General features: G+C 37.2%; 2 protein-coding genes across 4 annotated transcripts; one reads left to right on the forward strand and one right to left on the reverse strand.

Moving 5' to 3' along the window:
- The first annotated feature begins 232 nt into the window (after window positions 1-232).
- LOC6032467 (peroxisomal multifunctional enzyme type 2) lies at window positions 233-6918 on the forward strand. Of its 2 annotated transcripts, XM_001843008.2 has the most exons (5): window positions 233-405; window positions 711-1418; window positions 1486-2598; window positions 6236-6421; window positions 6482-6918. In XM_001843008.2, the coding sequence occupies exons 2-5, from the start codon at window positions 770-772 to the stop codon at window positions 6691-6693; spliced, it is 2160 nt and encodes a 719-aa protein (XP_001843060.1). In that variant the 5' UTR covers window positions 233-405; window positions 711-769; the 3' UTR covers window positions 6694-6918. The 2 variants fall into 2 exon arrangements, with proteins under 2 accessions (XP_001843060.1, XP_038110086.1); XM_038254158.1 differs by lacking the exons at window positions 233-405; window positions 711-1418; window positions 1486-2598 and adding an exon at window positions 5704-5861.
- A 5201-nt stretch (window positions 6919-12119) lies between these two features.
- On the reverse strand, window positions 12120-23961 carry LOC6032468 (phospholipid phosphatase homolog 1.2 homolog). 2 transcript variants are annotated; one of them, XM_001843009.2, is made up of 5 exons: window positions 23587-23961; window positions 13594-13916; window positions 13450-13520; window positions 13091-13388; window positions 12120-13028 (listed from the first exon to the last, which is right to left on the reverse strand). In XM_001843009.2, exons 1-5 carry the CDS (start codon window positions 23702-23704, stop codon window positions 12888-12890), a joined length of 951 nt encoding a protein of 316 aa, XP_001843061.2. In that variant the 5' UTR covers window positions 23705-23961; the 3' UTR covers window positions 12120-12887. The 2 variants fall into 2 exon arrangements, with proteins under 2 accessions (XP_001843061.2, XP_038111953.1); XM_038256025.1 differs by lacking the exon at window positions 23587-23961 and adding an exon at window positions 18846-19374.
- Window positions 23962-24012: the final 51 nt, after the last annotated feature.

The following is a 24012-nucleotide window of genomic DNA, read 5'->3' on the forward strand; positions in this document are numbered from 1 at the left end:
TTAATTGGTTATTATTATTCCCTTTTTCTTAAAAATCTAATTCAAATCTTTAAAAAAAAGAAAGAGAATGTAGTAATAACTTTAGTATAAACTAACACTCCCATAGCCAGGTAAAACGATAACCTGTTTGGACTCGTTTTGTGCCGGCCTTAGCTGTCTTTAATGGTTCCTCTGTATGCGTTCCATGTACTATCCGTAGACTCTCTGCTGCAATATATGTTTTGATCACCCTCGTCACATCTTCCCCACCGATCATTCCAGTACTAAGTCGTCGCGCACTTGGTAGATTACGTGTTGTGCAAGTGCAGCAAGTTTTTAGTTTTGTTTAGTTGGGTTTCAACAGCTAACAATTACTAATTACTTGTAATTGTTTTTTTTTTTTGTTCGACGAGCTTTGCATTTGAGGTAGGTAAATAAGCCGAATAATGTTAGCCAAATTCAAGGCCTTCGAGGTCATTTCACTGCATATTTATGAAACTTGACTTATTCTGCTTGCGGATGCAGCTCAAAGTTTAAGTCGAGTTCATGTGTGTAGATTGCCCTCCTGCGATGACTTGCTGATTGTGTGTACGCGTAGCGCCAACAGTCGGGCGTATTATTACCACATTGAAGATTTATTTTTATTCTTCTGATTTGTGCTATCACGGCTGTACAAGAGATAAGATTATTCTGGTGGAAAAACAAGTCAAATTGCTTTCTTTCTGTTGCAGAGCTTAACACACTTTGGACCGGTCCAGTTTGAGATCGCACTCGTAGAATACAGCACAAGATGGTATCCGCCAGCGAGAGCCAACTCCGTTACGATGGCCGGGTTGTGGTCGTAACAGGTGCCGGAGCCGGGTTGGGTCGCGAGTACGCGCTGCTGTTCGGTTCGCGAGGGGCAAAGGTCGTGGTGAATGACCTGGGCGGAAACTTCCACGGCCAGGGCAAGTCAAATGCTGCGGACAAGGTGGTCGAAGAAATTCGGGAACGGGGCGGAACCGCCGTGGCCGATTACAACTCGGTGGTGGACGGTGACAAAATCATCCAGACGGCCATGGAAGCGTTTGGACGCGTCGATGTGCTGGTCAACAATGCGGGAATTCTGCGGGACAAGAGCATTGCTCGGATTTCGGACGAGGACTGGAACCTGATTCACGACGTTCACCTGAAGGGAAGCTTCGTGACGACACGTGCCGCGTGGCCAATTATGAAGAAGCAGAACTACGGGCGCATCATTATGACTTCGAGTAATTCGGGTGTTTATGGCAACTTTGGCCAGGCCAATTACAGTGCGGCCAAGCTGGGTCTGGTGGGGCTGGCCAATACGGTGGCGATTGAGGGTGCGAAGAACGACATTCACTGCAATGTGATTGTGCCGACTGCGGCTTCCAGGATGACGGAGGGAATCCTGCCGGAGATTCTGTTCAACGAACTGAGTGAGTATTGTCGGCTTTGATCAGAAAAAAATACTGAGTTATATTTTAATCCCTTCCCCAATTGCAGAACCCAAGCTGATCGCCCCAGTGGTGGCCTTTCTGTGTCACGAGTCCTGCGAGGATACCGGTGCCATCATCGAAAGTGCCGCCGGCTGGGCCACCAAGGTGCACTTTGTCCGCGGAAAGGGCAGCGTGTTGCGCACCTCGCTGGACGAAAGCGTAACGCCCGAGTACGTGAAGGGCGTCTGGTCCAAGGTGACTGACATGAGTGAGGCCAAGCATTTGAACGCCATCGGAGAAGCGAGCCTAACCCTGGTGGATGTGCTGGAGAAGCTGCGTGAGGGCGTTCCGGCCGGAAATTCCGTCACCGAAACGTACAAATTTAACTACAAGGACGTCATTCTGTACGCGCTTGGAGTTGGCGCCACCGTTACGGACGAGAACGACCTGCGGTTCTTGTACGAGAATCACTCGGACTTTTCAACGCTGCCCACGTTCTTCATCCTGCCCGGATTACTTTCGGTGATGGGTTCGAATCTAACGGCGTCGGCCATCACGCACGCTAGTTTCGATTTGACCAACATCCTTCACGGCGAGCAGTACATCGAACTCTTCGACAACGTGCCAACGGAGGGCGTCCTAACAACCACCTCAACCGTCATCGACGTTCTAGACAAGAAATCCGGAGCCCTTGTTATCACCCAGTCCGATTCGTACGACGAAAACGGAACGCTCGTAGCACGTGGCCAGAGCAGCACCTTCATCGTGGGCGTTGGCAACTTCAACGGCAAGTCCAAGGCAAGTGACGCGGTCAAACCGCTGGTCCCGAACCCGAAGCGTGCACCAGACGCCTCCGTCCAAGTCAAAACCACCAAGGACCAGGCCGCCCTCTACAGACTGTCCGGCGATCTCAACCCGATGCACATCGATCCCAGCTTTTCGGCCATCGCCGGCTACAAAACCCCCATCCTGCACGGACTCTGCACCATGGGCGTTTCGGTCAAGGCCGTCCTCAAGCAGTTTGGCGGAGACGATTCCGCGCTGTTCAAGGCGGCCAAGGTGCGCTTCTCGAAGCCGGTTCTGCCCGGACAAACGCTCCGCGTGGACATGTGGCGCGAAGCGAACAACCGGGTGTGCTTCCGCACGGTAGTCGTTGAAACCAATACCGAAGTGTTGTCGGGTGAGTTTTATTTTTCTTTTTCTTGTTATTTTTTATTGGGTGACTCGACGACGCGCCATTGACCGTTTTGCATAATGTGAAAGTTTGAACTCATTTTGATTTGCATTTTTGCCGATTTTATACAGCATACGTGAAAGACGATTGAAAGAAATATATAATTAAATTTTTAAGAGGTTTAAAATCCTAAATTTAGCACTTCAAAAAATTAATTTCTCAATTTTGAAAATATGTTTCGTCATTTTAATAGAAAATTAATATTTGTAATAGTAATTTTTGCAATTCTTTTTTGCTTTTTTCCTATTTGACTTGCAATTTTATAATATTATATCTTAACCAAATATTGCTGAAAAGTTCAACTTTTCATAATTTGCATCCAAAAGTAAATACAGTCCAGACTCGATTGTCCGAAGTTCGATTATCCGATGGTTTGTATGGGACTTCGAATAATCAAATCACGCACAACTTTTTTGTATTTTTTTATTATCTTACTTTTACCATCAAATTCGACTTCTGCGACGCTATTTTAGTAAAATTTGACCATAATAGTTGATTGCCCTAAAAAATGAAATAAAAAGCATTTTTTTATATTTCTTCACCGCCATTCGGGATTTAAAATTACTTTAGAGTAGTTTATAGATCATACTTAAATCAAACAATAAAAAATAGGACAACAAAAAAAATCGTAATTTTAGCCGATTTTTGCGAGACATACTTTATGGATGACGCCTACCGGGGTTTTCAACTGAAATCGAGGAATACATCGATGCCAACATTTCAAAAAGCATCATGTACAAACCATGCGTTTTGAGAAAAACGCATTTGAATGTTGAGCATCCATTTTCAATTACCATTTTTATATAAAAGCAAAATAAGATGTTCTAATGATAACAAACGATGAAAAGCGTTGCTTTTGTTGATACTTGATCATCCATATTCAATAAAACATTATTCCCGTAATTTTATTTGAGAAAAACAAACATAACTTCTTTTGAAATCACCAACGTCGATATCACCCTGCTGTCACTTGTTATGATTCGTTTTTCTTCGCCGAATGTACATGGCGCTTTTTTCATGTTGCTTTTTTTTCGTCACGAGGTTTATGTAGCCTTTTGTTTGACAGGTTGACAGGGCTATATAAACAAGGACTGCTGATGGCAGAGATTTTGTTTATGTTACTTTATTTAAAATCATGATTAAACAGACTTTACTGAAGTAATTTTTGCTCATTTTTGGTGATTTTTTTTATTGATTTGGAGAGGTAGCTTATAAGAAGTACTTTCAGAATATACAATAACCCAGAAAGTGTCAAAATGTACATGATGCCTTTTGAAATGTTACCGTCGACATAACTGTAAACAACTCAGTTGGAAGTGAGCATCACTTTATTCATTTTAATGCAAAAAATAAATAAATTGACAAGACAACATTTTTTCTATGGATCAACTATGTGGTCCCCTTGGAACGAGCTGTCAAGAAAAGCCATAAAGTTAATTTATTTGAATTGATTAAAAAAATCCATTTTAAATCCTTTGCGGTCGTTCAAAGTATCATTGTACTCAGAGAAATAAGTTTTACCATATCAAACAATAATATAGCCGATTCAGAGAAAAATGTCCGCACGCTAGGAAGAAACCAAGGGTTGACATGTGACATTTTTCTTTGAAACGGCTATATCACAAACAGTGTTGCAAATGAGTAATACAAAAGCTATCATTTGATTATCTCTGCACCAAAAACACCCGAGAGTACAGCGGCCGTCACTATAGCTTGTGAGATCTCTTCTTGTGTCTCGTGATTTCCAGCGATGTCATTCGCTCTCTATCAATCCTCCCCTTTTCCTCGACTATGCGCTCTCACCGCTGAGTCTCTCAATCTCTCCGAAAACTGCAATGAGAGAACGCGAGATGGCGATTAGGAGCCGACCACGCACGACGTCCCGTTAAACTGAGTTTGCGAAATTCGTTTTGTGGCGGCTTTTGTGATTATACGCTGTAGCGGTAGGATGATCGTGGAAGCGGGAATGAGAGAGCAAAGGAAAATATCAATCGCGAGTGTGTGAACACGACAACGTGTTCGGCTATGTTTCGGCGCTGAGAGTTTCAATAAGGAGAGCAGAGCAGTTGTATAGAGAATTTGCAGCAAAGCTAAAAGACACATGTCGCCACCTATAAACAAATAGCGTAAACCTATGATTTTTTGAAAAAATGTGTTTTTTTCCTTCATAATCAACATTTTTATAAAACTTATGCCGGATTCGGATGAGAAAAATTATTTCCAACATTTTTTTTTTGAATAGGTCCAATAAACCAAATTTACAGTTTTTGCTTTTTGGGTGTTTTTTAAACCGCTTTGAGTCAGGGGTATTAAAAAACACCCAAAAAGCAAAAACTTAAAATTTGGTTTATTGGACCTTTTCAAAAAAAAACTCCAGATTTATTTGTCAAAGCGTTTGTAAGACTGTTAATAAGTTTTTTTGAAAGGTAGAAAGCAACATTCTTTTTCGAATTCCTAGACTATATAAACCCAATTTCGTAAATATTGACTTTCTCTAAAATTTCTGAATTTAATTCTTTTTCACACAATGAACACCGCCCACTGATATTTTTTATCATTCAATATCATTCTATATTATAGAAGAATTTCGATGAATTTCATGAGTTTGATATTATTTTCATGTTTCAACCATACATTATCATAAGAACAGTTATCGGAGTAGAAGATGTTCATATTTCTTTTATTATTGAATTAAAACTGATGTATTTTTGAAGCAACTTGTTATGTATAATGTGAATGTTTAATTTATTTTCTAATTCCATAATTTAGAGTCTCATAATCAAATAAAATCCAATTTATATGTATCGATTTTCAGCGACATTTCTAAACAAATATCGTATGAAATCGAAAAAAAAAACTTTTAAAAAGTTACTCTGGACCCCTCTGCCAAAAGTGGATAATAGATAAATTTATGTTCGAAAAACAAGAAACGCACCAACATAGCACTGAACAAGCGAATCGTTTCGCCTTCCTTTTAGTATTTGTGGACGAATGGAGAAAGAACACGCAACACGAAAACACCCTTCGCACTCACATTTTCAGCTTTTTATAGACGGAACATATGAATAAAGCATACGATATGGAGTAGAGGGGTGTGCGAGCTAGTTGTGAGACATTCGACGAATGACACAGTGAATCTTCGGCAAAATCATTCAGTTCCCGGTGTTTAACACGTTGTGGTCTCGAAATTTGGCGAATTTTACATTTTTGTGAGTTTTTAAACCTGTTTTTGCAGCGAAGCAAGCAAACATTTGCTCTCCTAATCTAATCGAGCGTTGTAATCTGGGTTTTAATCCGTCCATGGCTTCGATAACGCTTGTAAATCGCGACTCAAGTGGCATGATTAGGCATTAAAATTAGACCAGAAATTGACTTTTAGACTCTGCTCCCTATCAGTGACCTGGAGTGCCACAGCCAGTTGTGTTCAAGTCGATCAGAAATTCACCGGAGCTTATGTAAACGAGTCTCTATTTCGTCAATCGCGTCGAGTCAAGTCTACGGGGCATAAACATTTGCATTTCGGCAACAACCAATCACGGACATATCGCTGAAATCGAAACCTATTTCTCTCCTAACTCTATAGGTGCTTACGTTGACTTTAAGCAGATCGTCGTGAAACCCAACATGACCTCGGGCAAGAGTCTGCAGAGCGACGCCGTGTTCGCCGGAATCAAGGAGCGCATAGCGGAGAACGAAGCCAAGGCCAAGTCAATCAACGCGGTCTACCTGTACAAAATCACCGACTCCGGCAAGGTGGCCAAGGAATGGGGTAAGAACTGACAATCGAAGCGTCCTACTTGACATCCTCATTACCCTTTAAATATTCCAGTTCTGGACTGCAAAGCCGGAAAGGTGTACGAAGGCCCTGTCCAGGGTAAGGCCGATACCACGATGACCATCTCGGACGCCGATATGGTGGATCTGGCCCTCGGCAAGCTGCAACCGCAGACGGCCTTCATGAAGGGCAAACTAAAGATCACCGGCAACATCATGCTGGCCCAGAAGCTGGCGCCGCTGCTGAAGACGGAGGCTAAGCTGTAAAACAGCTGCCTAAACTGCATGAAATACTTTAATCCGTCGGGAACCTTCAAACATTCTGTGTACTGTTACAAAGTGTATGGTGATAAGATTATTGCAACACTGTTTTTTTATTGTAAGCTTTTAAATAGTATTTTTTTTATTCACAAAATGACTACGGTCCACCATTATTTCTCTGTGAAAACAGTGTTTGGGTAAAAGAGGCAATAGAGGATACAATAACTTGGATATTCATATCACTGTGTATTGTGAAAGAAACATCCTTCGTCTGAACTAAATTTATCTTGAAATTCAATCTGAAAGTGTACAAACTTTTTATCAGTTTCAAATTATTTTTTATTTTGCGTCTTAGTCTTCGGGGCGAGTTTTTTACAAGTGTGCTCCGATTTGGATTTTTTCGTTTTATGCTCTTTTGAAATGGAATTGCTGAATAAAGATTTCAATATAAAGATCGTGATCGAGATCGCGATTCTCGAGAAATTCTTCATCCGATCGAAAGAACTTTTTTTCAAACGATTTGATAGATATAGGTTTTCATAAACCCTAAAACATAGGGTACGTTATCCATTAGTGGACCCCTTTCCTATAGTGGACCCTCTGAAGGGTTTTTGATAAAAAAAATTCAATAAAATCACAATTTCAAGCGTGTTGTTGTCTACAAATCTTTTATTTGTCATGTTCAGCATCATTTAAAACAATGTTGACTGACATTGAATTGTCCTTTTTACCAAAATAAGTGTTTTGAGTTCGACATCTGAAATCAGCCATGGCCACTAGCATTTTCACAACAAAACTGCATTTATATTTTATGATTGAATTAATCATCCAATCATTTTTTGACTGATTATTTAACTTCAGCAAGTCGAAATAATGTAAGTTAAAGGATCTTTACTAAAATATATTGCGAAGAACTGCCATTTTCGAGCAAAAATTAGGGGGGTCCAATATAGGACAAGTAAAATCCAAACTTTTCCAAAAGTGGACCCCTGTTAATTTAACTTTCAAAAATGAAGAAAACTGTGTATCCAAGCAAAAGTTTCCCTGAAACATACAATAAATGCTTGTTTTTATCAACCTAAACGCATATTTTTTCAATTATGAGTTTAAATCTAGCTGTTTTCATGTTAATAGTACCAAACAAGCTGAAGCCGTAAGAATTTATAATTAATCAAAACTATAGTTAATTGTACTTAACTGAAGCATCATAATTGCAGTTTGAAATGATATTTTATAATAATAAATCAATAAAAAAAACATTTTTTTAAATAAACATGCGTGGTTTTATCAGCAACTGTAAACAAATCTAATGTTTAGTTTCGGTCAACCATTTATGTAATTAATATGGAAAAATTTGCATCAAGATTACTTTTTTTTATTATTTTTATGTTTGCAGTGGTTTTTGAATCGTTATCTCTGATCTTTTTCGGAAATAAATGTGTTTAAATATCTGTAAGGTTTTTTTGTTGTTAAAAGCCAAATTTGTTAACAAAACATATTTTTTTATAATGAAAAGTGAGCAAAATCCATCCTTTATTCATCATATCTATCATTAGACCTACACCATGCATCAAAACATCAAATATCGATTAAATTTGATATAAAAATAACAGTTTGCCTAAAGTGGACCCGGGTCCACAATCGGATTATGGACCCGGGTCCACTATAGGAAAAGGGGGTCCATAACAGGCAAAAATTTTTTTTTTCAAATGACTATTTTTCTGCTCAAAAACAAGTAACTGATGAAACAAATAGTCAAAATTGTTCAAAAGACTTCAGATTTAATTGTTTTGAACAAAAGGTTATAAAAAAGTGCTTAAAATATTGAAAATTTGTAAAAAATGTCCTTCGGCTCTACTAGGGGGTCCACTAATGTTTTTATCTCGGCAATGATACATCCAAAAGACCTCAAATTTGTTTTGTTAACAGATGAAAATGTATATTTTAACACCCTGAAAGCAGATTTAAAAAAAGTTTGAATGTGTGCTCACACCAACCTCTGACATTTTTGCCGATTTACATGTATGTAACCCCTTAAGTAATCCTATTTTTCAATGTTGGCAGTACAAAATCATTTCCTGTATTGGTGAAATCATTTGTGTGTTCGTTATTTTTTCTTCAGAGAATCACGAAGGAATTTATTAATGAGTATGTTTCATTTGCACTAAAAACGTGAATTTATTACTTCGTTGTTCTCAAATTCATGAACACAATTCACTATTTGGGGAATTGTATATTTCCGTGTTGTACATAATCATAGTTACCTAAATTTGAAAACTTTTCAAAATTTTTAGAAAGTAACTTTATTATATTATATTTTATTATATTACATAAAGGTCCTTCAACCAGTCGGCGTGGGTTCGATCTCAGACGGTCCCGGTGGCATTTTTCGAGACGAGATTTGTCTGACTACGCCTTCCGTCGGACGGGGAAGTAGGGGAAGGTGGGGCAAGACGACCGTACGGGGCAAGAGGAACAATTGCTCAACCATAATTTTTACAATTTTGATTATTTGCTTTTCTCCTCTATTGAGTGGTTGATTTTGAGCAATCAGGACCCTTGGTTATAACGAGCATTTCCTTAGCTTGTTACACTTGCCCCACTTTCCCCTAATTGTTGGCCCTGGTCTAACCTAAAGGGTTAGGTCGATAGCTCAGTCCAGGTGTCTTATTTTTCTGCGTGAACAAACAAACCTTTTTTTATGGAATGTGGATGATCTCAATACCCCTCACTCTTGAAGCGTCCGCGTGGTTTATGGATGGCCTTCTACGGTTATTTTTTTTTTAATCTTAAAAAAAAACACGTAGGAGAATTGAGCATGAGCATGAGCATGAGCATGGTTGACTGCCAATGAGCTGCTACTCCGTTATTGACAGATCAGCTGAAGTTAAACAATGAATCAAAAATGATCAGTGGGAGCCAACCATCCGTTCACTGTTTAACCTCTGAAGATCCCTACTTTATTAGTCAATACCGGCGCCCTCCCAAGAAGCCTGCAGTTCAACGAAAGGGAGGAATGTTAGTCCGATAGTTGAAGTTGCAGACTCATCAAGCACACAGTTTTTCGCTATATACTTGTTGATACCGCTTGAGACCGTTGAATCCACAGCATCTCCTTCAAGCATCACGTGATTATTATTTTTTGGGTTAGTAGGATAAGGTATTGGCTTTTCGATGCCTCCCGAGCTACGACGCTATGGGAGGACTTTCATAACAGACCCGTCGGCGAGCCTTCCGAGCAACGATGCTATGGGAAGGTCTTTTGGTTAACACACAAAGTCACTCACACACAATTATTTCACTCCACTATTAATTAATCCAAAATGTCAGAGCGTCTTTCGATCATTATATAGAAATGGCTTTTTCACCATTAAAAATAAAACCTTATTCAAAACATTATACACAATTTACCCGACGCCGTGCCTTCCGATCAACGATGATATAGGAAGAGCTTTGAAAATCACAAAACAATTAATTAAGATCTCAAAAAAAAAAAATCACAAAAAAAAATCACAAAAAACACCAATTACTCAACGAAAATTACGCTCAAGACACAAATAATTCAGTAAGTCATGCTATTATTCGATCACCACAATCACTCACCCCTAACGAACAGCGACACAAAAGCACACCAAATATTAACATGAATAATCACGACTTCGCGTCCCCACTTCCAGCGCACCAATGATGCTATTATTCGATTAGCACAATCACTCATCCGATACGAACAGCGACACAAAAGCACACCAAAAATTAACCTGAATAAGCACGACTTCGCGTCCCCACTTCCAGCGCACCAATGATGCTATTATTCGATTAGCACAATCACTCATCCGATACGAACAGCGACACAAAAGCACACCAAAAAATTAACCTGAATAATCACGACTTCGCGTCCCCACTTCCAGCGCACCAATCTAATCTTAAAAAAAAACACGTAGGAGAATTTAATATTAACGTCATACTTTTATAAAAAAAAATCCCTAAATAACAATTTAGTTTATAGCAAGGTTATCATTCGGGAAAATAGATTTTTCGGTGAAGTAACCATTCGGGTATATGTAAATTCGGGAAAATGACAGTTCGGTAAAATGGCCATTCAGGTAAATGGCATTCGGGGATATGGAATTTTCGGGAAAATGATTTTCGAGGATGTGGAATTTTCGGGAAAATGATTTTCGGGGAAGTGGCACTTTCGGGGAAATGATTTTCGGGGATGTGAAATTTTCGGGGAAATGATTTTCGGGGATATGGGATTCGGGAAAGTGAGATTCGGGGATAAGGGATAAAACCCTAAAAAATCAACTAATGTTGCATTAAACGTGATTTGCGAAGCTACCAGGAGTGAAATAATCCATTTAGCTCAAATTTCCTAACTTTTGAGTGTTTTTATAAGGCAGGAAATGGGTGGTCCATTCTGCCCCCAAGTGGATTTTAATTTAACACTTCCACCACCAAGCCTCTAAATGAGGAGAGGCCTTTGTTATGGCGACGAGGGTTCGCTGGATGTGGCGGCACTTGAAGGTGGGGTGGGTTTCGAGGGCGTTGAAGAGGTTGATGCCTTGGAGGTGAGCGTTGAAATGATCGTGGTAGCTAGTTTATCGGTTCCAGAGATAATCTTCGAAATGCGGTCGTTTGGGGCCAAAACGTTTACGGGGTTGGCCGTGATAGTAGCTCTTGTTCCGGATTGTTTCGTTTCTAGTTCCGGATCTTTTATTCTCCAAGAAACGCTTGCTCATCCTCCCGATTTCCACCGGGTCTCCTACTCCTTTTCGCTCACCTCTATTGGTTTTATTTATAAACACAACCAGCAAGAATTTGACAGCCTCAAGCGCGGCCTTGGTTGCTGTGTTTAAAAAAGCATCAGACTAGACTATTTTTTTAGTATCGATAATTAAATGAAAAAAAAAAAAACATCCACGTGCTTGTAAATCGTGTTAATTAATAATTAAAGTAGATCTTCTATAGCATTTAAACTTAATCTTTAACGTTTTTTTTCGAAAAATTGAAATAATATATTTTTTTATATTTCTGGGTGATGCATTTTCAAACAAACCTTCTCAGAGAACCATCATGGCTGCTTTAGAGAGTGGCAATAGGCTAACAGATGGGGCTAGTAAATTAGCAGGATGCGGCAGCCATGTTTTTACACACGATTTTCAAATTATTTTGTTCTAGCCGCTACGTCTGTTGTCTGTGGTTGTTATACAATCTTGTTAATAACATCCAACTTTTCAGAAAGCTTATTTCAAAACCAAGAAATAAACAACATTTGCGTGACCCATGCCTCACAGTTGGTCTAAATCCATTATAAATCCAAAAACCAAGGGTGGCCCATTCTGCCCCCTCTGCCCCTACAGACCTGGGGACACTTGTGCAGACATTCTAAGTCGAGATTCGAATTTCACAATTTATTTCAACGTAGAAATAGGTTTATTGTACACAATTATCTTTATTCGTTGACTATAAATTTACGTATAGTATTGAGTAGTCAATTTTGTCATTAAAATGAAATCTGTTCTGAAATCTTAATAGAGTATGTTTTTGCAATTAATGTCCTGTTTTTCCTCTAAATATTATAAGACATACTCCCTAATCCAGGTAACATTGAGTAAACATTTTTTCTGGTAATTTAAGACTGATTCGCTCTTATTAAACATAAATACTACCTTTTACAGCTGAATGAACCTCCTCGAAACATGATAATACTTTTCCCAATGATTGTATCAGGTACAGCTTCGAAAGCTCATTCATCAACATTTTACTAAATCCACCTCAACTAAGCGCGGCATGATAATAAAAGAAACGGAAACTACTACAACTGGTTCTCTCCTGTGTGCCATGCGGTAGCATCTTCGACATGACGCATCAATCTACCCCAGCCCTGGCTGTTGCCGACAATAAGAAATTGAATAATACGATTCGGTTTCATGTTACCCAGCATTACGCCACTTCCTCTCGCAATTTTGTTGTACACAAGATATTTCTTCCCATGCGATTTGGAAAGACAACTTTGAAGTCTGATATCACAATTAATTCAGCTAAAATGATTCTTTTATACATAAAACTATGGTAACGGATGTCTTCTACTGATGAATCACAATTGAATTAAAAAATACGTAACTTAAAGTGTAAAACTTAAACTACAACGGAAAACAAACAATAAAGCACTGTTCGAATGTTGAAATGATGCTGCCGCTTCACGTGGTGTGGATAATATTTCGAAGGGTTTCCTCCTTGTAATGGCCGTTGGTTTCTATCAGGTTGGTTCCATGATCTTTGTACGCGATGCTACTCGTGCTTTGCTTAGCGCTAGCAAAGTTTTTACAGCTCAAAGTGCACTGCAAGGTGGACAAGTGACTCACAAGGCATTCAACTTCAAACTCATAATTTAGAAACTCACCGTTAAAAACGCTGTAACGGCTCCGATTGCGGCCCCGGCCAGCACGTCCCACCAGTGGTGCCGATTGTCGATGATTCGCGAAAGCGAGCAGAACATTGCCCAAGTCGCCAGCACCATTTGGCACAGCGGAATGGCCATGCTGGAGCGCAGCTTCGGCGTCCTACACTGCAAATACCAGATCATGAAGATCGCGCCGTACACACTGACGGACGAGTGCCCTGAAGGGAAAGACTTGCTGGCGTCACGGATGAAGTACGGTCGCTCCTCGGTGTTGGTGCACGTGTACTGTGCAATGTACCTGAAACGTCGATTTCAAGTTAGTGTCTTCCCGAAATCAACCGGCAACTCTTTCAACTTACTCGCTTCCCTCGCAAACCACATTCGGTCGACACGTGTCCAGAAAATGAGGGCGATGCTCACCAGCGAAGATCTGCAACCAGATAGAAAAAAAAACACAGTTTCAAAGATCATCACCAAATTTCCCAAACCCCCAAAAGCCTCACCTTCAACACGTCAACCACCAGCAGCTTCAGAAGCAACCCCCGGCCATACTTCTTGAACCAGAACCAAGTCTGCCTCCACGAGGTCGAACTCCGTGAGCTAGGAACATCGGCCATTTTCGTGTACTCCGCAGTAGACGGTGCATAGAACAGCGCTTCGGCTAGCCAAATGAGCAGCAAGGGCAATAGGCCACTTACGACGATGACCCCCGCTGTGATTGTGTCTCCGTTGTAGGGCCGCTGGATGGTGCGGTCATCGCAGTAGAAACCCCTCTGGACCAGCTCCGGGAACCAGCCGAACTCGCTGACCGCGATGAACAGGACGACTGTGGTTATCGAAAGAAGATAAAGCGAATTGTTCAGAACCATTTTTAATTTATTTAGATATAATTTCGCATTTTTTTTTTTTGTAAATTGGGAACTTATAACGAATAATTCAACTTTTTTTTAACTTTTTCATACTTCTGCCACTTTTCTTTTCTCCAATTTTCCAATTTAAAAAATAAACAAATTTTAATCCTGATTTCCGAATTTTGCAAACCAGATATGCTACTATCAAATATTTGCAGAATGCCAAAGAATCTTTGAACAAGAAATCCTAAACGTATTTTACCAATATGTGGTCCTAGAATTAAAGAGTTGTTAAAAAGATTTCAAAAGTATGTATTTGATTAAAAGAGCCTAAAAAGCGTAACACTATGTAATCTGAATAGTTTACAATCGATTTTACATTTTTCTCAATGAAAATTACGATTATTGCCGAAAAATCATTTAGTCCCATATTTTTGAGAATACAGCCATTCCACGTCAAACAGGAAGTCTCCAAATCAAAAGTTCTCCAAATGAAATGAAATTTTCATAGGACCTTTTCAAATATTCAGCTAGTTTTTTGGACCTCAACATATTTTTCCTTGAAAGCTCAACTAATAACCTTTCTTTTGAATTGTGGCGCTCCAAAAATGGTTCAGCCGTTCCGGAGATATGATTTTTTTTAAAAATGTGTTTTTTGCGAAAATCGACGAAAAACGCAATTTTTTTGACCACCCTATTTCGGATAGAACCACCCTAATCGCCAAACAAAAAAAATACGGGTCTAATTATTAGGGCTAAAGAACCTCCACTCCAAATTTGAGCCAAATCGAAGCACTTTTGATTTGGAGACTTCCTGTTTGACGTGGAATGGCTGAATATCTTGAAGAACGGGGGATAAAACCTTGAAATAAAAGTTGCAATGGCCCTTCAAAATTTCAGCTAAATCCGGGTAAGCAAGACTTTTGGAAATGGTAATTTTTTCAACTAAAAGAGCCATTTCTCTCTCTCTCTATCTCTCTCTCTCTCTCTCTCTCTCTCTCTCTCTCTCTCTCTTAATTCACCCTAAGCCTTCCTCACGTGATAAAGTTATAATTTTCATTTGATAAGGTTGTTAGATCTTCAATCTTTTGGTCACGTTGCAAAGGTTTTCTTATTACCCACCAACGATGGGCCTCACTATACATCCGGACAACATTTTTATCAAAAGGTCTGAGATCTAGCCTCTGATAAGTGTTAAATTAGCACTTAAGTGCTCGTAACTTTTGGTAGGGTTCAATTTTCAAGTCGTTGAAAGGGTCTTTTGAATACCTTTCAAACGATGGACTTATTCATCAAAATTTATGAGATCCAGCCTATAAAAAGTGTATAAATAACACTTAAGTGCTTATAACTGTGGATAGGGTTGTCCGATCTTCAATGTTGGGCTCGTTAGAAAGGTATTGGAAATACCTTTTCAAAAATATATAACATGACGGGTTTCCTTACAAAAACCACCCTTTTTACAATCTTCCGGACTTTTGTAAAAATCATATTTTTAGCATAACTTTTGAGATATTTTACAAAACTTCATGATATAAACTAGGGTCATGTGGGACTCCAAGACGGATCGAATGAGACCAAAACGGTCCAAATTGGTTCAGCCAGTCCGTGGAACTCGCATGAAACTGAAAAAAATATCGAGTGCGGCACTAGAGTTTCAGTTCCAAGACGGCGGAGAAACTCGTGCGGAATTAGTTTTCAAAAAGTTTAAGATATGACGAAAACAAAAATTTTAGCAAAAACAAACTTGAATTGAAAATTTTCAAAAATTCAAAACATTTTTTAATCTAGCATAATTCGTAAAATTTATTTTTCGAAAACTGCTATGCCTTTTCCCTGTTGGGAATGTAAAATTATAAACCAAGTATACTAATGTTTACATTTTCTGATGGAGTAATAAGCTTTACTATTGACTATGGCAAAATAAATAAAACAACTGCAGATAACACTGTGATTGATAAGGAATTGGCATTGCAGTTCGTTGTAGCAGTGAACTGGGTGAAATTTATAAGATTTCGTTTAAGTTTTTGATATTATTGAAGTAGTAAGACATGTTCCAATGAAATGAAAAAAACTTGTGTTTCGAATACTTATTTAATTACTCCCATCGATTTAGCTCCATTAAGATATATCAGAAAAAAATCAGGCATGAGGTCCAGACTGTTATTATACAAACAACAAGTTAAATATTGGCAATCAAATCTAATCTAACCCTAGCGCAGCCATCCTTTTAAAACGCATTCTGGAGAATGTGGCGGTGATTACTTCCAACATCCTTCTTTTCTAAACGGCTAGGCAAACTACGTAATGTTAACCGCACAGATGATTTGTTGAATTGAGTTTAAGCACGAATGTTCAAACAACAATACATTTGCGATTGTCCACGCTCCATACAAAAAACATGTTTTTTGTATGGACAATTGTCCACGAAGGGGGGTTAGAGGGGGGTTAGAGATTCCCAAAAAAGTGTCCACGTGGTTTATAGATGGCCCCTTAACAGTATGAGACAATTATTAGTAAAGTAATTTAAGTTACTTGTCAAACCTGCAACAACCCAGAAGGGTATTTTTTTATCCAAAACAAAAATAAAATAATTTTAAAATAAAGTGCTAAAATGAAACGTTTTCTTCCTAATCAAAAATACCTATTCGAAAAGTATATTGAATTTCCCACATTTTTTTTACAGTTGAGTATCGCAAAATAGCAGACATTTTGTATGACATACGTTGTTTTTTTTCTCAATATTTTGAATACAGTCATTCTTCATATTCAAACAATCATATCAAATCAATGATCGAACATATTGATTAGGGCGTCCAATTTTCCCGTTTTTTTTAATTTCCCGGGAAACGGGAAAAATATTTTTTGAATCCCGGGAATGCCCGGGATGCCGTGAAATTATTGAAACAGTCATAAATTATATGTTTTCAGTATATTTGTTATGTTTTTCAAGCTTAAAATCACAGCATGACCTCAATACTAGTTGATTGTTGATAATCTACACTGCAATCTAAACAAGGACAACAAATTTAGATAGCTTAAAATACATGAAAAATTTACTTTTTTTGTTCATTGTTGTGCATTGGATTTCAAATGAACCAACAATTTTAATCCAATGTGATTCAAATGAAATAAGTTTTTTTATGATTCATATATTTTATTCATTTATTTTTTATAAGACATGACTACAAAAGCTTAAAAAATTGAAACTGTCGATAAAAAATAAGAAACGAAAACAAATAAAATGGCAACAGCCAATCATGGAGTTTTTTTAAAAGGCCAAATAAACCAAATTTTCAGTTTTTGCTTTTTGGGTGTTTTTTAATACCTCTGACTCAAAGCGGTTTCAAAACACCCAAAAAGCAAAAACTGGAAATTTGGTTTATTGGACCTTTAAAAAAAACTCTAGAATTTATTTTTTTTATAAGTTTACAATTTCATGTTTGATATAAAAAATACTTTACAAATTATTTGTAAGTCACTACCGCCAACTGAGGAAAATCGGAACTACAGTCTGAATAAGTACAAGAGATTTTAGAGCAAAACATTTAAAAGTTGGTGTACTAATTGTTTTGTTCTGTTCCTGGATGATTCGCTTTTACCTTCATTTGAAAGCTTTTCTTGTGACCTTTGGATGGATGGACTCATTTCTATGTTTAAAGTAAAAAAAGAAAAAAACATTGACCCATGCAATTCACAAATTCGGAACACTTTTTTCCTACAGATGTAAAACAAATCTTGATCCCTCCAGAAGAGCACATTTTCATCAAAATAAAGACTACCAACGTTGAAACCAAAAAAAAACTAATTCCTTCAAATCAGCATGTTGCAAACATGTTCCATATGTTTATTTTTATAACTTTTGAGTTAATTATGTAGTGTGGTTTCAGACATTCGGGAAATATCTGAACTTTTTGTTTTATTAAGTCCTATTAGCATATCTAAACATTGAGTGATTCCCCTCACACCTTATGTAAACGGGATACACTTAACCCTCTAACGCCCAGAGCTGTTTGCTTATCGTAAAAATAGTAAATGGCATAATTTTGGTAAAATAATGCAGGAAATACTTTACTTTGACCCACAAACATCGAATTGGGGCAAAAAAGTAGAATTTGAAGTGGTGCACCAGAGCACCATCAGGAAGATGAGCAACTTTTTTTTTAAACCACAAAATCTCGTTTTCTTCAAACTTTTTGGTTCATTTGTTTGAAAACGCTTCGAAATGTGTTAAAAACAACTTATTCTTTGCTGTAAGACCATATTTCTGTTTATTTTTAAAACTTTTGAGTTAATTATGTAGTGTGGTTTCAGCCGTTTGGGAAATATCTGAACTTTTTCTTTTATTAGGTCCTACATATTAGAATATCTAAACATTGAGTGATTCCCCTCACACCTTATGTAAGCGGGATACACTTAAAGTTTACATTAGTTTATGAGATAGCAAAACAAGATTCTCAAAATGATTTTTGGCAAAAAATTGTTGAAAAATGTTATTTTTGAACCATCCAAACTCGGCTAGAATCACCCAAAACGCCACAAAGGAACTCCTAAACCAAATTTTAGCACTTTTGTTTTGAATCCTACTGGTTTGACGAGGAATCATTGAGGTAATATTGTTGAGAAACTGCATAATTTTTGCGCTGTGCACCTTGCCCAACAAAAGTGCACACCAGGAATCGAAAGAAGTTGCTGGTCGTTGCATTGCTGCCTTTAACTACGTAACGATGCAGAAGCTTTTCTTCTCCACGTACTCCACCTTTGATAGAGTTGCATGACAGTCTTTGCAGCCAACCGGCTCTAAGCCCAACTATATCTACCTAAAGAAATGCTGAAGCTTGCAAAATAGGCGCAAAGTTTATCGCTTTTTCATGTTCTGTTGGAGTTATAAAACACTTCCTTACCAGCAGCACAAACAACGACATCGAAAACTACAGGAAAAGAGATCCTTCGCCTTCCACCACCGAATTTATCTAGTGATTCAACATCAGCCATTATCACTTGTGATTACTTTTTGAACTTGACGCACTCTGATTCACTGCCGTTTGTTGATACAATTACACTGCATATCTTTGCAAAAGGCAAAAACAGTTGATAAGCCGCTTCGTTTAAGATTAGCAACTCCAACTAGACCTGCGCAACGTGCTTAAACGACAAACAAACCGTTTCGTTTTCGAAACTGGTCGAGTAATTTAACACCAGTTTGTGCGGCTGTGGGTAATGTATCCCCACATTCAGAGCAATAGCTTAATTTGCGGAGCACACCAGAATCACAAATGCGTTAAACTAGGGCAATCGAGTTAGAATCACTTGCGTTAAGTTGCACTTAGACTGGGATCTACTTTTCACGTGAAATCAAAGTAAAAGTATCGCAAAGGATGCACCAAGAAAAAAACACGTCTGCTCGACTGAGAGCTAGAATTTATACTGAGCATGATGGGATGGAAGATGTACGTTTTTCTTTCAGATAGTCGTCACTCAGTGCAAATAAAGCAGACTGGGATTTGTCTTGGCTAGACAATAGGAGTTTGTTAGAATAGTTAGTTGGAAAACAGTTTTTCTATAATATGAAGTTAAACGAAAATCATTAATCATTAATGTGGGAACGATTTCTTTAGCTATATTTCGTTATTATTTTGTTTAAAAAAAAATATGTTTTATAAAGTTGTGCGAAATTGTTACAAACTCAATGGTCAAATTAAATAAAATGCTAAACAATATGACTGTTTCAAGGAAAGATGTCAAAAGCCAATCCTTGAATTCTCCTTAGCGTACGGACATTTTTCTCTGAATCGGTTTTATTTATTTTAAATAAATAAGACTGTTACAAATTTTATTCAGATATTTTGTTTTTTGGCCCTGTTAAAAAATGAGGAGGCTTGGTGCAAAAAAAAAAACTACCAACTACAGATTTAAACTTCACTTCAAAATATTGAAAAATGAAGGGTATCACAAAATCCTTCATACATTATAAATTATAAACCATTCAATAATTTGCAAATTATTTTATTTTGAGTGGCCTTTGCTAATTTTATTTCAAGTTTTTTTTATTACATATTTCTTGTTTCCAAATTTTGAAGGCTGGGCTTGGAATTTGAAATCTAGTTTTTCTTATATAAAATTCACACTGCCAAATTATTTTAATTTTTATAACCTCACCTATTAAATATTTCATTAGCTAAGGATTAGACAAATCTACAAAATGTGGGCGCAGATTTCAAAATATCTTGTTTATAAAAGAATATGATTGAATGTTACTAGACTTGTCTGGAATCTTGTGTTTTTTCTCAAATTAACAGAACAAAATTTTAAAACGCGAAAAACAATTATCTATCCATAACTTCGAAAAACGTTTCCAATCACATCATTCTAATACTTAGCAGGTGTTGAGATAATAATCTGCTCTTGAAAAAATAGACATTTTCCCAGCCCTTATTACGTGAACCAAATTATACCTGAGATTTTGATCTCTGGCACCCATCAAGCGGACTTATCTTTGTTGCTTTTTCATTCTTGAAATTTTCTTCGGACAGCGTTGCATCACTGAACCATCGTAGTATTTTTTAAGCAGCCTTTAAAAAACATAATTTTATAAATAAGTTTATTGAACAAAAAAAAATCAAAGGCAAAATGTAATACAAAACCATTGAGATACGATTAAAGTTTGCAACATTGCTAATATTATTTACTCGTGCTTAATATCTGTTCATGACCTATCTTATGAAACAAAGTAAAATTTTATAGTGAAAAATGTGTAATATAATTTAACTCACAGCTTCATTAATCTGAAAGCAGTTTTAAGTGAAGAATGGAAGTTGAATCGATCGAGGTTTCAGTCAAAGCATGTTTCGTACAACAACGTTGTTACAATAACAGAAAAAGATATATCCTGTCTCGTGAAAAATTAATTTATAACCATTCTAAATGTCACTGCCTGTCTTAAAAATCTATTAACGAAGGCATATCCTTGATGTTCAAAAGCATAAACGAAAGAAAAGCATCATAATCCTGCTGATGGGTTTCGGTTTTACCTGGGCGGAATAGACCCTCCTTCAAAATTCCTTTAAAAATATCGTCTTCTTAATCTATTCCCACGGGCTGATTTTGGGAAGAGACAAACTGGCAAAAAGAAGCATGAAGTTTTTGATTTGGAGTGCAACACCCAACTTGCTTGCATTGATGCACTATGGTGTCATAAATTACTGATTCGCCTCGGTTTACAAGCAATATTTGTAAGCTTTTTGTTTGGGGTCCTCGAACTCATATTGTACAAATCGTCTACACGGTATTTTTTTTTTTGCTATCGTTATAAATCGATTAACACTTTTTTTTGCTAAGTTTACAATGAAACATCCTGAACTTGAACAAAATTCTTACACCTCGTTAGGCCGTTGCAAAAAATATCAAATTTATGTCACCCCTCTTTCAACATTGGCTCGAAAAATCCGGGGACAAAAAAAATCAAAGACTTAGACATTTCAATGGTTTGACACCAACTGTTGTCAAACGAACGGGGCCAATTTTTAGTTTGACACCCCTTTTACACGGAGTTCACACACATTATCAAACGTTTGTTTTGATGGTGTTCGCGAGCGCCGTGTAAAAAGTGACAGCTTGTCACATTTTAGTTTGACTTTGACCAAGCAACGGGGTACAAACTAAAAAAGTGTCAAACGAAAAAGTGACCAACCGTCGGGGGTTGAGTGTACATAGTTAGAAGTTTAAACAACTGAAAATAATGTAAAATGCATTTTTCTACATAAATAGTACATTTAGACACATTGTGTCGTGACGTTACAACGGTTTGACGTTTCTTTTTTTAGCTTTTTGCTGTAATTCGAAAATTTCAAAGAAAACACCTCAACATGATACTTTTATTATGTTTTTGACGTAAAATTGACTGCTGAATCGAATGCCATTATTGATTTTTGAAAAAAAGTTAAGCATTTTTTTATTGCAGCTGCTTTACATTTCGTGACGTTACAACGCAGAATTTTACAAATATGGTGTTCTGCTTGCGTTGTAACGTCACGGAAATTCTCAATACTGTATCTTTGCGAAAAAATACCAATTTCGATCCACCCAGTTGCATTCGACGGAAAATTAATCCTATTTTCAGGATATGATCAGCTTTGGAAAAACGGTTCCTGACCACCGGAAATATTTTGGGTTTCCGGAGGTGGCTTTGAGGTGTTTTTTTGCTGATTGAGGTGCCTGAATACACGATAAATACTTCACTTGCGTAAAAAGTCAAGGTTATAAATCTTTGAATGTTTGTAAAAGTTGGTTTTACAAGCCTTAAACTATACAGAACCCAATCACAACATCTATTTCGCAATTAGGATCGAGTTTTAAAATTTTATTAAAGGTATACTAGCCCGGAGAATGTGTCATTAGCATTTTTTGGCTGGTAAAAAAAACATTTTAAATTTTTATGAAATTCCAATGTATAGCATCGCAAACAAAAATCACGAAATTTTGTTTTCTTCAATACTTAGAAATTTTGGAAGCTAAAGATTGCAAAACAACTGGACAAAAAATAATAAAAATATTTGCAACTGCCTTATTACAGAAAACTGACTTATTATGTGTTAGCTGTACGAGGTTGATTTCACTCAAAATGAAATAAATTGAACGTATCAATATCACACGAGAACTCAAGCAAAAATGTCGATAAAACAGATGAGAGAAACGTTTATTGTATTGTGTGCTGTTTATTTGAAATGGTCAGATGGAACATGACAGATAAAAAAACTGCTGGACATGTGTAATGTTTTCATTCGTTCAGCTAGAGACTGTGTCTTTGCAGTTTAAATGAAAACTAAAAAAAAGCATTCCACAGCTGTTTTATTGTGAGGGAAACATAATATTTGAAGAATAAAATAAAATAATTTAGTTCAAATCAGCAACGTATGTTTTGATCGCATTTTGGAGTCTAAAAATCCTCCAAAATATTGGACCAAATGGTAAAATCCTCAATTTGCGCTGAGCGGTTGAATTTTCAAATTTAAAATTTAATTCAATTACCTAGCTTATAAATCGACGCTGGGTTGTAAACGATAACGACACCGACGAAATGTAATTAAGAAAATGCTTAAAGAGGTCCAAATTACCCTCACAAAATTATGTTATAAATATATATATGTATTTCTAGAGTAAGGTGCGAGTTCTTTTTTGTGGTTATTTAGACACTATTTTTGGGCAACTTGGACATCTTTTGTGGGTGAATTGGATTTAAACGACGTACTGAATAATTGTACTTTAAAATTTTTATTTTTATTTTCTCATTCCCATTTCTATCATATTTTTTAAAATGAGAGTCAGTGATAAAACATATTAAGCCAGTCGAAAGTCGGTAAGTTACCTAAAAATTTAAATTGATATGATTTGATACAATTTTTCTCCAACATTGCGAAATAACTACCGTAAAATAATCAATGAATGATTTTGTATGATTTTTCTTTGACCTTTTGGAATTTGGTAACGAAACCTGTTGATTCTCGAAAAACCTCCAAAAATAACTAGGTAAGTTTGACAGCAAGATAAAAACTCAACAAAGATAACAAATCTTAGTTCGGTTACTGCCATATCTCAATCACGAGTAAATGAAAGATTTTTGCAATTAATCGTGGCGTAGGTACTCACGTATCGTTATGACCCTTCGAAGCGTAACCAGCCGGCGGACCAATAGGAACGTTCGGCTGCTCATCACACCATCGAATGAGCTGATCACCGCGTTGGATTGGTGACCCTTCTGCAACATGTTGAACGACGCTTTTCACCTTTTCTTATTCTTCTCTAATCGATTAATGTGCGACGTTAACTAGTCACTTGTTACATAAACCAAAAAACCACAAGAACGAAATCATCGGGCAATGATTCTAATTGACGTGAAAATTGTGAATTAAAATAAGTGTGTTTTTTGGTGTTCCAACACGAATTTTCACAACACTAGTGCTGGTCCCGTTTGCTTGATTCACTGATCCTATTGGAAGCGACCGCTTCGTGAATGAATGTGCGAGTGTGTGTAAGTTTCATGAATGAAAATTTGACAGTAACTTGCGGTGGTTT

Source organism: Culex quinquefasciatus, chromosome 2 (assembly GCF_015732765.1).
Source record: "Culex quinquefasciatus strain JHB chromosome 2, VPISU_Cqui_1.0_pri_paternal, whole genome shotgun sequence".
Classification (NCBI taxonomy): Eukaryota; Metazoa; Arthropoda; class Insecta; order Diptera; family Culicidae; genus Culex; species Culex quinquefasciatus.

Excerpts from the sequence above, each read along its gene's own strand:
- LOC6032467 (XM_001843008.2), top strand. The coding sequence starts at position 770 with ATGGTATCCGCCAGCGAGAGCCAACTCCGTTACGATGGCCGGGTTGTG. Across the intron at positions 1,419-1,485 it reads GATTCTGTTCAACGAACTGA|AACCCAAGCTGATCGCCCCA; the intron begins GTGAGTATTGTC and ends CCCCAATTGCAG. Across the intron at positions 2,599-6,235 it reads CAATACCGAAGTGTTGTCGG|GTGCTTACGTTGACTTTAAG; the intron begins GTGAGTTTTATT and ends CTAACTCTATAG.
- LOC6032468 (XM_001843009.2), bottom strand. The coding sequence starts at position 23,704 with ATGTTGCAGAAGGGTCACCAATCCAACGCGGTGATCAGCTCATTCGAT. Across the intron at positions 13,521-13,593 it reads TGGTGGTTGACGTGTTGAAG|ATCTTCGCTGGTGAGCATCG; the intron begins GTGAGGCTTTTG and ends ATCTGGTTGCAG. Across the intron at positions 13,029-13,090 it reads CCGTTACAGCGTTTTTAACG|TGCACTTTGAGCTGTAAAAA; the intron begins GTGAGTTTCTAA and ends TCCACCTTGCAG.